The sequence below is a fragment of the Taurulus bubalis genome (genome assembly GCF_910589615.1).
Source record: "Taurulus bubalis genome assembly, chromosome: 6".
NCBI lineage: Eukaryota > Metazoa > Chordata > Actinopteri > Perciformes > Cottidae > Taurulus > Taurulus bubalis.
The window spans coordinates 9,263,322-9,281,842 of record NC_136594.1 but is presented as its reverse complement, the minus strand read 5'-3'; the positions used below and the strand labels follow the sequence as shown (position 1 = coordinate 9,281,842).

The following is an 18,521-nucleotide window of genomic DNA, read 5'->3' as shown; positions in this document are numbered from 1 at the left end:
AGTTGCAGGAACTTTACAACAGCCAAATCCTGGAGAACACCGACTTCTCCACAGGCTCTTTTCACCACATATCGTCAGCAATGCTTTGACAAAGCTTCCCTCCCCCTAATTAAGATCTGTGCATGTTATATTGATTAATTTCTGATGAAGTCAAGTGATGGCACTAATCAGGCTATTATGAAAATTCCTCCATCAAGATTCAAATTTTTCTTTTTCTCTCATGCTGCAACTTTTTATTTGTGCGGAGCATATGTCCCAAATTAATTAAGCCAGGCAGTATACTGAACCCTCTTAACTCTGTCACTGCTTGTCACAGTAGAATTGGCCTCAAACTTATTCTCTCTCTCTCTCTCTCTCTCTTTCTCTCTCTCTCTCTCTCTCTCTCTCTCTCTCTCTCTGTTCTTTCTGTTTTCGCGCAAGTGTCCCAGTTAAGAAATTGCTTACATCCCACTCAGTCTGGGGCTGGATTGAAATTTCCCATAGGGTATGTACCAATATGCAGAGAGCACACTTCGACAGATGCCATCAGAGAACAAGCATATGAATTACCAGGCAGCCTGCCATCTTTGAGTTCAGACAGAATGGCATTAATACCTGATTACGATCCAAACAACAACACAACAACAACATGAAAGCCAAAGCTACTGGGAGCAGGTAAAGGTTTCATCATTTATATATTAATGGATTTACTAACAAAGACTCTACTACCCCCTCAAAAGTTAAAATGTCATAGAAGCTGCCAACAATCCAGGGACTTTGGAAAAATAAGGGGGGTAAGATATCTGATGCCGTCAGCAAATCACGTTCCAATAAATTAAATATTCGCCACTGCTGACCATAACTAATTCAGAAGCCATGATAAATTCATGACTACAATTAAAGAAAACACGATCGCTTTAATTTTAAATGGCTGTAAATATTGGCATTACCCAATTAAGTCACATTTGACTGGAATGTACCTGCAAATGAACCATAAACCCTGAACCTATACATTCTAGGAGGAAGCGTGAAAGTTCATTAAAAGTTTTTGTTTTAATTGGAAAGTTACATTTTACGTCTTTAAAGCATGACATATATAGATATATATATTTTTTTTCCTAACATTTTTTAACTCAACTTGAAGTGTAATGGCAAAGTAACCAGATAACTTATACCGTTCATGTAATAATGGTTGTATGGTTCATACTAGGCCTATATAATCTCTGCAAGCCCTGCATTACAATATGAAGTTGTAATCCAAAATGCTAAATATCAACGTGTCTGAAAGAAAGAAAAAAAAAGAACAGGATTCCTTTCACTTTCCTTCCCCGACATTGAGTCCCTTGTATGTCTAACCATGAAAACCCACATATGTTGTCATTTGGTTTGATGACTTGGTCAAAAAGTAAGAAGCCTCTCACATAAGGTGTGGCTTCACGTCGACAGGGAACATTTGAAAGTAACAAATATCTCAGCAGGTAAAAAAATAAAAGATTAGAAACACATGGAGTCGTCTCAGAGGATATTGAGTGGACACCCTTTGACGTGGATTTGCATTACTTTTATACTGTATATTATGATAAGATCTTAACATGAATAAAAGGCAGCATGGGTTACTATAATTATATTTCTGTAAACTATATGTACTTGGGAGCCGAAGTATATGACAAGTTTGGGTTGAGAATGTGTTGAAATGTCCAGAAACGGGCGTGGAAAAGTGGGTTCAAGGTGATTTTAATTGTATCCGGTTTGAATTGGACATGTTTCTTGTTGACTATATTGCAGTTTGTTTCGATGTAACGGCAAAGTCTACAAAATCGACCTATGGTGAATTGATCACATCAAGCAATTACATGAATTGATTTGTTTAAAGTACTAAGTGAACAATTGGCCGTTTTCAACAATTACGTACTGAAGTCTGCATGGCAGGAGCGAGAGCATATGATTTTTTTAATTGAGTGGTTTTCCCCTTTAAGCAGTTGCTGTGTCAGCTCTTTGTCAGTGGGAAAGACGAATCGCGATGTCCTTGATAGCTCTCTTCCTGCTCTCAGCACACATCATGATAAACGGTCCATTTTGGAAGCCATAATGGACACTGATGCCGCAGCACTCTTCTCCCTTCACATTGAACGGTCCTCTTCTCTCTTTCAGACATTCAGTCATCTCACAGAGCGCCGTCTGTGTGTGTTGTTTGTTTGGTTTTTGCACGCAAGGAAAACCAATTAATTCATTCATATTTTGTCATTTAGATGTTTGGTAATTGAAGATAAAGCTCATCTAGACTGAACCACTTTTCCCCAACATTTAAATGTAGCACCAAGTGATTATCCACATTTTACAGCTCACATAAAGCTGAATTACAACACTGCATGTGAAGTTCGCGTTTAGCAAGAGTAAGAAAGTGTGATGTGGTCCTGCCACCCACGCAGCGGTTAGTCTGTAAACGTAAAGGCAGTCTTATAGTTAGCTCCCACTTCCCGTCTCAGTTTCCCCCCTTCTAAAATGAGGGAACATCACAACATGGACACTGACTTCCCCGTGATTTCCTTCCTCCCATCTAATCTCTGCTGCCTCTCGTGTGAGGAAACAGTTGCATGTAAAGTATACAAGACATCATGGGAGTCAGAGAGGGATCGAAAGAGAAGGTAGGAAGGATTTAAGGAAAGGGCAGATTGGAGGGGTGTCGGGCTCCTAGATGCCCTCGCCCCTGTGTGTGTGTGTGTGTGTGTGTGTGTGTGTGTGTGTGTGTGTGTGTGTGTGTGTGTGTGTGTGTGTGTGTGTGTGTGTATGTGTGTGTGTGTGTGTGCGCTGCTGTGCTTTGGAGATGACTGTCAGCAGGCGGTGCCTTTGAGAGAGAGGAGAAAGGGGAGTGTGTGTTGGGGGGGATGGAGGGGGGGGGGGGGGGGGGGGGAGATTTACTATCCCACCCAGTCAAAGTGTCTCACACACAAACACATGCAGAGATACACATAACCTCACACGCACACACACACACACACACACACACACACACACACACACACACACACACACACTCACACACAGACGTAGTGCAAACTCTCCACAGGAAACTCTGAGCCATAATGCGAAGGCACCTCAGAGCAGACGGGTGCATTGCTCAAACCAAGTGGGATACGGTGCGGCTTTGATAGTGCGTTAATTACTCATGTGATGTGATACAGATGTCTGGGGGCTTCAGCCGAAAGTTTGCCTGACGGTTTCCAAGGGGGCCAGGCAGACATTTTAGAAGCGGTAGGTGAAAACCAAATGTATTTATTATTTATGGATGGATCAGTTTGCGTGCTGTCACAGATCCCAGCAGTGTCATGCTGATGCTAAACTGTGATGCTACTTGAAGGGCTGGCTGCTAAATTGTTCTTTGTGTACTTGGTGACAGCTGGGACTTTGAACAGGAAGAACTCTGGGCTATAAGAGTTGCCTGTGCTGGTGACATGATGAAAAAGGCTTCTCTGTCGATCTGACAGTTTAAAACTTTAGCTGCTTTTTACCAGGAGTTGAGTGGAATGAATTACTCAGATTTTGTCCAGAAAGTTTGTATTTTGCTCTGTGTGGTGGCATTAAAAGTAAAGGTCATTAAAAATAGACCCAAAAGGTTATTCCAAAGTATAACTACAATTTATATTTTGTTTTATAGATCTGGATCTTCATTAGATTTTCATTTTAACCTTCCATGCTTGCGTTGACAAACATCGACAGGAAATCAGCCCAGCAGCACTTCTTTCAAGCTCTTTGTTTGTTAACCACATGTTTAAACCCTTCTAAATTAGAAACAGAGGGAGAATGCAAAAGTGAGACAATCATTCAGTTGTGAACACACGCATGAGGCTCACTGTGAAAACAAGCATAAGAGGCTTCACTGCGAAGCTGCAACATTATTGACACAAAGCCGTAACCGACTGAGAACAAACAAGATGCCCGATGCGCTCTGCTGATGCCTCATCCTGAACCGGGTGACTCTAACTGGTCCTGGCATCTCCCATCTGTGCCCCCGTGGCAAAACCTTTTTGAAGTCTGGAAGAAGTTGTTTAACTTCCTCACAGCTTTTGAAAGGACAGTAATGCTGTTTAACTTCCTTGTAACTGATATATCATATTCCACTTTGGTTTGGTTTTCCACTGCTGGACAAATGCGATGAAGTTGTTGGGAAATGATATGTCAATAACCAATTTTCCCTCTTGTTATTTCTTTTCTTTTCTCACCAGAGAAATATTAGTACCGTCTTTCAGTCAGTAAAAATCAAAGCGCCAAATGTGTTCCATAATGGGCACCCCAGCTGTGCATATGTTGGTGCTAATGGCCTGTATGGCAGCCAGAGGAATGTGCCAGATAAACAGAGCTGTAGCAGAGGAGGACTCTCTCCCAGGCTTCCTCGTCCACTCCACCCTCCAGTCCCCGGCTTTCTACAGCACCGCCAGTCCCAGCACGGGCCCCAGCCTCCACCTGGGGGCCCCGGGGGCCGAGGCACAAGCCGTGGGATCTGGAAATAACACTGTCGTAAAGAGGCCGATGCGACCTCCGCCGTGCGCTGTCAGTACTTCGATTAATGGCTATTTCAAGTACATCAACACCATCATTTCCATCATAGTGTTTGTGGTCGGCCTGGTCGGCAACACCACCCTGCTGAGGATTATATACCACAACAAGTGCATGAGGAATGGGCCAAACGCCCTCATTGCCAGTCTGGCCCTGGGGGACCTCATCTACATAATCACGGGTATACCCATCACTGTGTACAAGGTACAACTTTCACTCTGTTGATGCATGCTTCATTAAAGTGGTGACATCATTTTGAAAGTGACAGGTCCCTGTGTTGGTATGATGAAATGCAGCAACAATGGAGGTGATACGCAGAGATAACGTGGAATATTACAGACGGGAATACGGGCGTGAGTGGGAAGGGGTGTCAGGGAGCGTGCAAATAGACGGGAAAGTGTAATCAGTCGGACGCCGTTATCTCCCTTCGTGTGGGCCGATCAGTGATGAGAGGAGCAGGGATATGGTTGGCTTATACAAATACTTGAATCAGGCTGTAGTCACACATGCCAGTGGCCTTGTATTGACCCAGAACATTAGTCACTCACCCATATCTAGAGGTTTTATTATTAAAAGTGCCCAGTGTTCCTCAAGTGATAAATCACTCCTCAAGTGATAAATCCGTGATAAATCACTTGAGGAGTTTTGAACTCAGTTCCTCATTAAAGCTCCATCTATTATGTTTTAGACAAATGAAAGTGATGTTTAAAAGTTTGACAAATTCTTTGGTATAAAAAAAAGTACTGCATTTATTAGCAATACTGATTTTCTGATACTTTTACAGTATCAGAAAACAAAAGCTTACTTTTAGTAGTTGTCTATAATTATTATTAATGCATTCAAATATAATTTGTGCATTTCTCTGAGAGCAACAATTGGACTCAAAACACATTTCTTTACTTTTGGACTACAAATTTAGAATACGATAATAAATAGGCTTAGTGCTCCTGTCTTGGGTTGATTTATACCAATAAATAAAGTTGTGCGTTGTATGATAATCAAGAACGATCGCAAAATGGAGTCATCGGTCAACTTGATCTTTCCAACGTGTTGTGGGACGCCATTTTACAAGAAAGAAATGAGGAAGCCACCTGGTTAGAATCAACTCGGGAATTGGGGGCAGAGCAACATGTGCCAAAAGGAAACAAAAAAAAAAACTTACCGGGGGAACAGTGTAAGCACAAACAAAGAAAGAGCCACGTCTACAATGTTGAACCCATGCTGAAGCCCCTTGTTAACTTCCTCGGGGCTGTGGCAGAGTTTCCAAAAATAATCAGCTACTTATGAACTGAAAACCGTTTCCTCTCTGCTGATCAACAAGTCAACAATGATGACCAAGAAGCACCATGAAGTCCTTCTTCTGGCTTCAGCTTTGGGAAACGTGTTTAACGCAGTTTGCATCATGCTGGAGGAAAAGACCACTTTGATTGAGGTCTCAATTCACACGGCCTGGACTTGTTTTCTGAAAGGAAGTAATATCAAAAGAGGTTGTGGAAGTGGCTCTGGGATTCATTTTGGGAGGCAATATGTTTGCAGGAAATGTGAAAGTTTTGCAAAAGTCGTGCAAAGTTTTATCAGCTGATGAGCTCCATATGGTCCTTGTCAGACTAAACTCACTCTGACATTATGATGACGTGGAAAGGTCTTTGAAGCCTCGATCTGCAGGGAAATTGCCTTAAATAGATATTACGACTGCTTGCATGAACCCGGTCATAGAAGTGAGATTAAAAAGTCTGCTCCCAAAGGACTTGTGAAGAAATCATTTACTTTGTTTGTACTGACACATTAGAGAAGCCAAACTGGGATTTGAGTGATATTATTGTGAATGTTGAGCAATACATGCTGTTACAAATGTGATGTATTGCCTCATGAGAAAAGTGTTTATGTGACAGTTATTGTATGTGCTTCTTCCACCAGCTCCTGGCATCCCGTTGGCCTTTCGATGACAGTGTTGCTGGCCTGTATTTGTGCAAGCTGGTGCCCTTCCTCCAGAAAGCCTCTGTGGGCATCACCGTCCTCAACCTGTGCGCCCTCAGCGTGGACAGGTCAGCGCTCTCACACGCCACATGGCTTCCTTAAGTCCCATCAGGAGCTTTGACAGCAAAAAGTTAAAGCAAATGTCCTGCTCTGCGTAAACTTAAAAAAATCCCCCAAAATACATTATTAGTAGAGTGTGCATAATGTCTATGATGTGGTGATTGTTGAAATATGAATGTTAAAGTAGGCTTTAGAGATTCATCTTTCTCCAAAATGTATTTTTTTATTCTCATAGAAGTGGTTTTATTTGTGTTTGTATCATTCCATAGAGACATGAAAAGGAGCAACTTTCCTCTAAAGTTACATGGTCTTGTAAAGACAGCCTGAAAAGCCTGAAAGAAATGTTGTAGATATTTTCTTTCATAGCTAAAGAAAACTGTCAAATCATTGGGATAAAAAACTAAACCAAGTCAATTTGGGTGATGTCAATTCATCCATCTTTTACTCAGCTCAAGAGAGCATTGCTTAGGACTACTTGGTCATAAATGTGTTCTTTTAATATCATTGTGGATGCTATGCGAAGCATGTATTTTTGATTTGATTCCAGTTTAAATGAAACAAAGATTTGGTTGGCTGAGATGACGATCACTTTTGGGAAAGGTCAATACTTTTATCCATTTCCTCTGCATTGGAAACTTGCATGATGAGCTCTTCTATGAGATGCACCTTAAACTCTATATTTAATGTTAATATGCAAAGCATTATCTTGATGGCAAGTACACTGACAACATCTTTTTTTATTTGTTTTTATTAATACCTTAATAGAAATTCCCTATTGAATAAATGATGATCATAAAGTGCTGAAGCTTTGTAGCATCTTACTTTGTGCACGAGACAAAACTTCAGAGATAAGAGGCTTGCCTGCCTGCTATGAATAGGCTCCAAGGTTCAACCGGGAAGACATACGTATGTAATGCCCTCTCTTATGAGTAAAAGACTGCAGTGCTTTACAGTTATGTTCGAGAGCAGATGCTCATCGTTTGTTTCCAGGAAACATGTAGAATGATTTTTGTGTGTGTGTGTGTGTGTGTGTGTGTGTGTGTGTGTGTGTGTGTGTGTCTTGAGTCTCTTTTTCAATGTTGGAGGAAGAGAAAAAGGTAGATACATTACCACTTAGTGAAATATAAATGCCGCCATGTTGTTCAACAGAGAAATTCAAATGTATCATGAAAAATATATTGTTTTTGCCATGAAATCTTGATGCAGGATTTTACTAAAACATTTCGACAAGTGGTTTCCATTAATGAAACAAACAAGCAAACAAATATTCAGTGCGTGGGAAACACAAGCCGGCAGACAGACCTCTCTGCCAACATGGGCCAGTCTGTTTGGAAGCTTCACAAAAAATATAAATATTAGATATTCAAAATAAACAATTGATCATCTCGCTTCATTAATTCTTAACATTTTGATATTCTTTGCTGACTGAGCAGTTTGTTGTGCTTGGTGTGCTGCCATGCATGAGGAAAAGGTTGTTAGCTTTGTCAGTCAGGAGAGACAAAGTAAATGATGACTTTAATGGTTTCTATTTAATGATGGAGCACAGACTGAAAGCTACCGAACTCCTGCAGCCCTGTTTCAATTAATAATCAAGAAATAACGTGCTGAATGTGCTGCACTATATACTGCTATCATTTTAATTTGACTCTCAGGAGTGCTACATCATAACCATTCCTGCTGCAGTAAATCACTATCCCTTCATCATTTTTACTATAACCCAATCAATTGAAAACGCCTCCTCCATCTGTTTAACCTCTGTGTCCGCCCTTCACAGGTACAGAGCCGTGGCCTCCTGGAGCAGAGTCCAGGGAGTGGGCATCCCTCTGCTCACAGTCATAGAGATTATGACTATCTGGTTGCTGTCGCTCTTCCTGGCCGTGCCGGAGGCTATCGGTTTCGACATGATCACCTTCGACTACAGGAACGAAACCATACGCACCTGCATGCTTAACCCCAAGAGTGACTTCATGCTGGTACGCTATCTTTTATCATTTATGGATAAGAAAATCGCTGTTTAGCGCTTTTGTGTCCCAGTGTTTTGCTCGTATTGAGGCCAAGATGTGCTGTATAGTACATTGTGTCAAGACACCAGTAGGAGTTGCATTTTGCACTGAATAGACAAAACATTCTGGACTAAGGAGATAAGAAACCCACCTGCATGCACACTCCTCAAAGTGAAAGTACAAGTTCAGCTTCATCTTTCTGTTGTCTTAAAAGCGTATTGTTTGTTTGTGGTCAGTGAGTGTTTTTATTGGTACAAGGATGTGCTATTTTGGTTATAGGGGCATATGTATGTATATATACTATATATATATATATATATATATATATATATATATATATATATATATATATATATATATATATATATACAAAACACAAGACAATTCGTATATCAACCCACTACTCAATACTTAAGGAGTACCTTCCAATACAGTATGTGAGTATATGATACTAAAAAGTAGAGTAGAGTATCACTTTATGGGATAAACCGTGTGTACTTTCTCTCCATGTGATTGTGGACCTTTTCACATCCTTGGAGCACATAATTGATTGCAGACCAAGTGCAATTACTGAGAACTGGAATCCTGGGCCTCAAGCTAAGCCACATGTGCGTCCATCTATTCCATATGTACGAAATTGGAGTAATGTCTTTCAGATATCGGCAATGCAAAGCTGAGGTCTGAGAAAAACTTGACTCTTAACAGTACCATTTAAGCAATGAAATGGAACATTTTCTTTAAAAGATTTTTTTTTTTTTTGTGAGTTTATAAAGCCAAAGTTTAGAGTTGATGCATAAAACAATCTTGTTTTTGCTTTTCGCATGAATTGTGCAATACAGTTCAGTCACGTTTTTTAGAATTGAAGCATTTCTTTTCGAAAGAGTATACTTTTAATACGTTTTACAACCACAGGCAAGAAGTGGATCTTTTCAGACCTATTGCACTGCATGCACATGTAGCACTCATATATGGACTGAAATGGTTCTGCAGTGCAGGGTGGTCTGGTAGTTCAGGTTCAGTTACTGGGATCATACCTGCAAAAACTAAATAATTTCAACAACTTTCAAATTAACTTCAAATTCAATACAAAAATGGGCAATTACAAAATAATGAACAGAAAGATGAGGTCCAATTTGATCTTTGAAATCATCATTCTATCAGAGTGAGTCAAAGCGGGGACAGGAAGATGGTGGAGTTGTGTGAACGAGTCAATGAAAAGGGAAATTCGGACGGCGTGAGTGAGAGACATAAACTGTGGCTTGAAAGACCTCAAACTAAAGGGTCACAGAGGTCATGCAGTCATTTCAGTTTAAATGTATTTGACTATATATCGTGTGCTTGTTTTCCGGCAGTTCTATAGGGAAGCAAAGGACTGGTGGTTGCTTGGCTTCTACTTTTGTGTACCCCTGACCTGCACCGCTGTGTTCTACACTCTGATGACCTGCGAGATGCTCAACCGCAGGGATGGCAGCCTTCGGATAGCCCTCAGTGAGCACCTCAAACAGGTTGGACAATGCTTCTAATTACAAGCCTGTAACTCTAATAAACTGACATACGGTCGGGTGTTTATTTCACTAACAGCACGAGAACATTTGTAATGTGGCTTTATCATCTGATTCAGGTTTTTTCAAGTACAATTCCATTGGCTCAGTCCGCAGTGTTTATCCCATTGTCCCCTCCTACGGTGGAATGACACCTGTTGTTTCTCTCTCTGCAGAGGAGGGAGGTGGCCAGAGCCGTTTTCTGCCTCGTCCTTATCTTTGCCCTCTGCTGGTTCCCACTGCACCTCAGCAGGATCCTTAAGAAGTTGGTTTACAACCAGGATTATACGACGCGCTGTGAGCTGCTCAAGTGAGTTATTGGTGGAACAAACTCTCATACACAAATGTCACTTGATCTAAAGGCAACAGAGTATGCAAATAACATGGCACTGTTCTGTGATTTAGAATGTTTTTTTTGTTATGTTTCTTTGTGGGTTAAGAAAATGGCAGCACCCTTAAGTTTCCAAATGCCCAATGAATAGACTTTTCTAAGATGTATCCTGGTCCAAATGCAAATACGTTTATTCTAAGTATTTCTTCTTCTTTCTTTTGTTTACTGAAATAAGGCTTGTTCTGCCAATTCTGTTTACTATTAAAACCTCCAAAAAGGTTTACATGGTGTTTTTGGTTCTCAATCAAAACTAATTATCATCCCCCTTCCTTCTTTTCTTCCTATTTTCAGTTTCCTGCTGGTCCTGGATTACCTAAGTGTCAACCTTGTAACAATCAACTCCTGCATAAACCCCATTATCCTCTACTTTGTCAGCAAGAAGTTTAAAAACTGCTTCAAGGTACAACTCTCCCAGAACAGATGGATATTAATGTATTTAACACACTCAAATGTTCATTCTTTATCTCTCCCTCACACACACACACACACACACACACACACACACACACACACACACACACACACACACATTTAGTCTGGCCAGTAAAGCAAACAGTGAACTCCGGCCTTTTGTTCATGACACAGGGGATTGTGATGGTGATGACATTCCCTTAACAACATGTAAAAGCAGACCAGTGATTTATGCATTCACTTTGTATGGCTGAGGTCACACGTTGCAAATTGTCAAACGAACCTGGGCCGGAGATATACCAGGTCTCAAGTTTGCACATTAAAGGATTTGTGGGAGAGAAGTGGTGGAGCAAACTATAGAGAATAGCTGCCGCCATCAGCCGGTTACCTTAGCTTGGCAAAAAGACTGGAAATAGGGAGACACACTGCTCTGGATAAAAAAAAAGTCACTTGACAGATTAACACTGCTTTTGTACAGATCAAACAAAAGAGATGGAAGATGAATTTGCTTACCTTTGGATCCAGCTAGTCTTCCTGTTTTCCTCTGATGTCAGTCTTAATGCTAAGCTAAGCTAATGGTCTCCTGGTTTCAGCTTCACATTTAACAGAAATATGAGAGTGGTATCAATCTTCTAATCTAACCACCGTCAATAAAGCTAATCATTTTATTTCATAATTTCTTGGACTATTCCTCTAATTTCTCTCTCTCTCTCTCTTCACATGTTCTTCAAGTCGTGTTTGTGCTGCTGGTGTTATTCTGACAACCAGCTGAGCAGCATCGGACCCATGAACGGTACCAGTATCCAGTGTAAAAGCCCCGAGCCCAACAACGTCCACACTGATCGCAGCATCAGGAAGGACAGCGACTGATCTCTCAATTCATCTCATCTCTATTTTAAAGCACTTCCATATATCCAGCAGCTTTTTAAAATACAACAAATGCATACCCTCGAATATATACATCACAAAGTACTTTTTCAGACAATAAATGCACATCCTTTGGACCACTGAAGCAACAAATGAGCCTGGCATGGATGGATTAGGAACTGGAGATAAAAGGAACTAATAATGGATTTGGCGCACAATGCTCTGAAGTTGCCCGGAGCTCCTCAGGGAGCTAAACTTCCTCTGACAAACTCCTTGTATTCCCAAACCCACGGACAGTGACGCTGTAGCGTGAGAGAAGAACGAGGAGAGCGGGATGAGGAGGACGAGGACTCTTAACAGGATGCAGCTGAGCGGTGACTATAAACTACTCTCAATCAGTAGCAAAGCGTGCTATTCCTGTAAAGGGCAGCACTACTGGGAAGGAAGCGCAAAGCTACAGGAAGGAAAAAGGAGACTGCTCGCTGTCAGAGGGAATGATGGGAGATGAGCATGTGCTGTCCCCAGGAGTTCGCTACTCATTGATGTTGGAAAACAGAAAAGCATGTTACCGACTCAAACAACAATTAATTTTCCATTAAACATGCACAATGTATCTTACTCACACTCATAATTCATTGAGCTACTTTGTGGTGTAATTAGAAGAACGTTTTGAAGTTCATTGGCTTCCCACTGCTTGACAAAAACTATTTTCTGATAAATCAGGTAAAGAGGGAAAATGTCTCTAAACAGAAAGATGCATCCTTTCATTGGGAAAGAAACCCCCACTATTTCTGTTTTCTGTTACCATGATCCACAGACATACAAAGATTTCAGCACAGAATCACATCTGGTGTCAGAATAAGCCAAAGTACACTGGCACAAAACCAAGTACAGGGTTGGACGTTCTAACGTGGATATGGTACAACTCTGTATTTCCATAGCACATGTCAAGCAAATGATAAATATGAGGTAATGCATTTTGACAGGTCTAATATCACCATAGACCAAACGGAGAGGAATTAGAAAGGAATAGACAGGGATTTGCTTTTCTATAAACACTGTGAATTTTAACCAATATAATCAACAATACTTGTGACTTTTATGCTTGTATAACCAACGGAGTATATATATATATACATATATATATATATATATATATATATATATATATATATATATATATATATATATATATATATATATATATATATATATATATATATATATATATATATATACATATATATATATATATATATATATATATATATATGTATATATATGTGTGTATGTATATGTATAGAGTCCACTTTTATAAAGTGTTGTATTGCAGTAAAAATAAGTATTTCCCTCTGACAACATTACCTGTGTAATGACATAGGCCAATGAGTTTTTAATTGTGGTGGTAAACATTCCATATATCAAAGGAATTGCTTGAGATTTGGGGAAAATACCCCAAGAGTTAAATGAGAAGAATGATGCCACTCTCATGTCTGTACAATCAATATTTAGCGATATAGCCAGAGAGGATTTGTTTAGTTTAGCATAAATACTGGAGAAAAAGGAAACTCTTGCATCTGGCTCTTGTGTTAAAACTGTTGACCAAGGATGATAAAACCCCCTTACCACTATACTGTAAGTGGTTAATCAACTATTTGTGGGTTTTTTTTGTTAGCTACAACCAGCAGCTAATTGGAGAAATCACTGTCAGCAGCTAACCAGCTGCTTGCTGTAGTCAACCAGGAAAAAACAAAAACAAGATGTAACATGTTAATTATTGAGCTTTATACGCAGCTCTTGTTACCTTCGGACAGAGCCGAGCTCGCTGTTTCTCTTCTGCTTCCAGTCTTTATGCTAAGCTGAGCTAACTGGCTTTAAACATACATGTGAGTGGTATCGATCTTGCCATCTAATGCTATGTTCACACTGCAAACGACAAAAGCAGCAAAACAGGCCAAGGTTGGTGAGCTACATTGACGAGTCACCGTAGACGTTTTGCTCAAGCGCTAGTTGACGCAGTTTTAGCGCCACACTGAGAACCGGCTAACGGCATTCTTTTAGCTAGAACGAAACGGGGTGAAACAAAAACATTTTATTGGTTGATGCTTCACTGTGTCATTTGAGCGCTAAACTTTGAGTTGAAGTGTGTCACGCACGTCACTGTTGGTCGTCAGTTTGTAGCTTCATATCACCGGTTTCTATTGCAAATTACTTATAGCCTGTTGCTGTGTTGCTCGTACAGTGAACGAAGCATAACTCTTGCCAAGCAAGTGAAAAGGGGCATTTCCCAAAATGTCAAACTATTGTTTTAATGCTGAAATAATAGTCCACAATCAAAAACTATACTGCCTTTTACTATTTGATATGTGAATACATGTAAACCTGTGTGTGTGTGTGTGTGTGTGTGTGTGTGTGTGTGTGTGTGTGTGTGTGTGTGTGTGTGTGTGTGTGTGTGTGTGTGTGCTGTGTACAATTACTTGCACTTCTTTAGTTGAAGTGTTTTTGCACACTTGTGTTCAATAGAACAGGAGATATCTGTAGGCTACCTTTTTTTTTACCACTATCCATTGGAGCAAGTCATAATAATCTTTAGAACATGGAATTCATACCATGTTTGTTGTCATTGATGCTGCTGCTTAAACCAATAAATCAATTTCCATCTCCACTCTAAGAAACTAAGAGGTTTATTTCACCATCGTACTGGTTTCTCCAGGAAGTAGAGGGGGCCCCTTCTGTTTTTCATTTGCGTCTGTGAGAACGAGGCGTCTGGGAGTGATTGGAAGCACACTGTGACCTGCTTGGCAACTGAGCCCTTAGGGTTGCTAATGTCAGCGGAGAGGATGTGAACAACTTGGACGGTGGGAATTTGATACACAAAACTCACTTCTCATCTGTGTTGCTAAAAGAGAGTTGAGGGAAAGCAAAGTTTGACCATTACTTATTATTTGTGCGTTTGTTATCTTAGCTTTGATGTGGAAGGAATATATATATATATATATATATATATATATATATATATATATATATATATATATATATATATATATATATTTTGACTTACAATCAATATCATAATGGTTGTAAACTAATACAAATTTATTAAAAAGACTGGCTCACAGTAAAGAAAGTAGCTCTTGATTTAATGCAACACAACCTCATTTCAACTAGTTTATTTAATATAATATTTGTCTTTGGTCATTTAATGAGGCACTAGTTGTATCAAGAGAGGATGTGGCAACTTCTCACAATTCAGTGTCTGCTCTGCTATGGCAACAGGCAACGCTCTCAAACCTCTCAAAAAGAGACAACCACCAGAGCCACGTAGTCGCATACACAAAGTTGAAAAGCACCCAAGTCAAGCAGAACATTGGGTTGTGGCTTCATCGGACATTGGCCTTTTATTTGTTTTAGCGGTTTGGCGATAAGTCTCAGCCAGGTCATACACTTTATGAAACTGCTCCATATTCCTCATATGAAATCATCCCACAATCAGCTTACAATTTTCTCGTAAAAATACAGAATTGCTCAAATGTTGGTTGCTGTGACATACCGTTTGGTTAAATCACAGAATAAATAAAAAATATATTAGGATGACACATATTTCAACATATTCATGCTTTTCTGGGAATTGAGAGAAAAAAAGAGATAGTTTGAGGGAAAGTGATGTGGTTTCAGCTCAATGGAATTTGGTGGGAACCTTATTTCTTGCCAGCAGTGAATTGAAGAAAACTCAAAAACAAATATTAAAGGATCACAAAGGTCCAAAGTCGATGCAAAGCTTATTCAGATGTATTTGTTGATACAGAACATGTGTTAAAGTGTTCAAGACCGATCAAAGTTCATGAAAAAGACAATGGAAATGCATCTTTATTAGGAGAAGAAAAAAAGTAGTAATAATGTTTTATTAATTCATGTTTATTCTTAAGATTTTACAATTTGATAAAAGTGAAATCTTCTCAGAGTCGCTGAATTCAATTTTAAATCCAATATCAAGCACTCAGCCCTCATAAAGATAATGATCCCGTGCCCCAGCGCTTCAGGGGCCCCATAAGCTCCAGCTTTACGGTGTTAGCTGGTTTGTGGTAAATTGATTGAAACTTTGTTTGGAAATATGAAACACTACAGTGCAGTATTACTCTTGAGGGTCTGTGTGTGAAATTAACAAAGTAAATGAACTTTTCTGTTTTGTGTTTATATTGTCATAGCCTCCCTTTCAGATTGTGGCAAAAACTGGATTATGCTTAATAATAAAGTACATTTATTTCCAACTAGAAAGGTGCACTCGGTAGTAGTGCAGAGCTCTGCCAGGTGTGTCGACAACAACCCCTGCTGTAATGTTTGATTGAATGAATACAGCCCACAAAATATATACTTTCAAAAGGCTAAACAATAGCCTCTGAGCATTAGTCAAACAGGAGTAAATTATGAACATTTTGTGGACTATTTTCGCGCCCACATTTGGTTCCTAGTGGGTATTTACAGCAGTAAGAAGTATTGACCCAAAATAACAGTGTCTGATATTACACTGTTGATGGTTATGTGGGAACGTGTGGCTTTTTGATGTATTTTTTTTTAATAGTTTTTGGACAACAATGGAGGTACATGGCACAAAAGTATGATAGACAGTATTCTTTAAAGAGCTCAGAGCTACAGCCCTTGATTTTAAATATCCACTGTTGTATGAACTTATTTGACTCCATCCCACTTCGCTTATGTTGTTGTTCAGGAACAGTTGTACTGAAGCGAACAGCCTCAGTGAGGCTGAATATTTCCTGACGCAAAGGCCTATGGCAGACGTATTAAGATAAATAAGTAATTGTTGAACAATGGCAGTCTTGTGTATTCCTCTGACAAAGGAGGTGCACTTTGGATAATACATTATAACTCAGGAATCAGACAGTGTGTCTCCTCCTTTGTTGTGCATTGATTATTGTTATTCCTCAGACCTATCCATTCTGCTTCTCCTGTCTATGTGTGTTTCCTGCAAGGCACAGGCCTGCAGTTATGGCTATGATTCAGTGAGACATAATGGACGCCACATCCTTTATGCTAAAATCTGTTTTGGATCTGATCAAACACAGCATATGTTTAGCTACCCTGCCCTTACATGGCTGTACCCTGTATGCCACTTTGCATGGCAATCCCTCCAAGCTATCCACCATGGCGCTCGCTTGCACGACTTGTGGCAAAGACCATTTCTAATTCATAAAAGCCAAAAGGATCAATTCAAAATTTATGAACAATCTGTCCTGCTACAACCAGTGATTGCTGTGACTGTGGGGCAGTGGAGACGTGGAGCAACAGGGACGAAAGTTCTGCCTCCCCTCATTTTACACAAATACACTGAAGCATGTGCACATACACGTGCGCAAAAGAACAAAAGGTAACAAGGAGGTTATGATGGATATGGGTCTTTTTTTATGATTTTGTTAACGCAGGATTTAGATTTAACAAGATATATAATGTAAACCTTAAACAAAAACATGGGCAAATTGGTGATGGAGTTGTGTATTCATTAGATAGATGCTATTGGAGAAGGACTGAACAATGGATGATGGTTATTTTTGCCGTTTATCTCATGATTGAGAGGTTTACATTGTATGTAAAACGTCATCAAAACTGTCATAACTGTATTAAATCAATACAAAAAAAGATATCTAGATATTATGTTTAAAACATATACCATGTTTTAAAAAGAGGTATATTTTTCTAATGATAACAAATAATGGAACCAATTAAATTAAAATGATTCTTGATTTCAGATAAGAAATCTTGTTGCCTGGCTCTAACAGGCCTGTCTCTTTGAAGACATTGTGACATGTCACATGATACGCACAGGTGTACATAATGAAATGAAAGATCGCTGATTTACGTTAAGCTCTTTTGGTTTCAGGGTCCTGGTATTTTGCATGTTGACTTGCTGTCACACTGTCATGGCTTACTGGGACATTTGAATAGAAAAAAAGCCATTGTAAAAGTTGTAGTTACACCTGTGCTTTTCCTAACAAGTCAAAATGGTTGCTCTGGAGAAGGACTGTGTGGATGCAGTTTTACTGTTTTTATATGTATTGTATAACTGGTTGAATTGCACAGACACATAATCATATTTAGTTGTTAACATATTATGTGTATCATATGTTTAAACTAGGAGAAAGTTTACAGATACTGAATAGGCGTATTGACACAAAGAACAGGCTGTGTCAACAGAACTAAATGAACAAGGGAAGAGAAATCTTGATAGCAAATATTTATTAAATCATCATGTATTTGTCTGATATTTTTCCTTTTTGTCCAAATATGGACAAGACTTTTGATCCTATAGACTATATTGATCAACTTTGTCGATACAAATATTTTAGGTGGTTGCAAAGTATACAGATTAATGTAGGTATTAGAGGTTTAGGGGGCAGGAAATGAAAGAACAAATATTCATTTGAAAATGGAAGTTGAAATCCACCAGTAACCCACAACAAATTGCATAAACAGCCCAAACAAAGTGCCACATTTTCACAAATTTGGAATTCGACTAACTGTGACCTATATAACCGTACACATTGTTAGATTTTAGGTCTGGTATCCCGGTAATTGTTAATTCACATTGCCATCTGCTGGCGAGAGCAAAGATCATGTGACCAATAGGAATGCAGCACAACTGCACCAGAGCTGTATAAAGAGAGAGTGGCGTCAATGGGGGGAGATAATTAGTTGTCAAATAAATAAATTGATTCACATCCATTT

General features: G+C 39.5%; 1 protein-coding gene across 1 annotated transcript; it reads left to right on the top strand.

Annotated features, from left to right (window-relative positions):
* Nucleotides 1-4,248: 4,248 nt before the first annotated feature.
* Nucleotides 4,249-11,786, top strand: ednraa (endothelin receptor type Aa; the record flags this gene model as incomplete). Its single annotated transcript, XM_079220239.1, has 7 exons — nt 4,249-4,737; nt 6,451-6,578; nt 8,345-8,543; nt 9,926-10,078; nt 10,291-10,424; nt 10,797-10,905; nt 11,649-11,786. 7 exons carry the CDS (start codon nt 4,249-4,251, stop codon nt 11,784-11,786), a joined length of 1,350 nt encoding a protein of 449 aa, XP_079076365.1.
* Nucleotides 11,787-18,521: the final 6,735 nt, after the last annotated feature.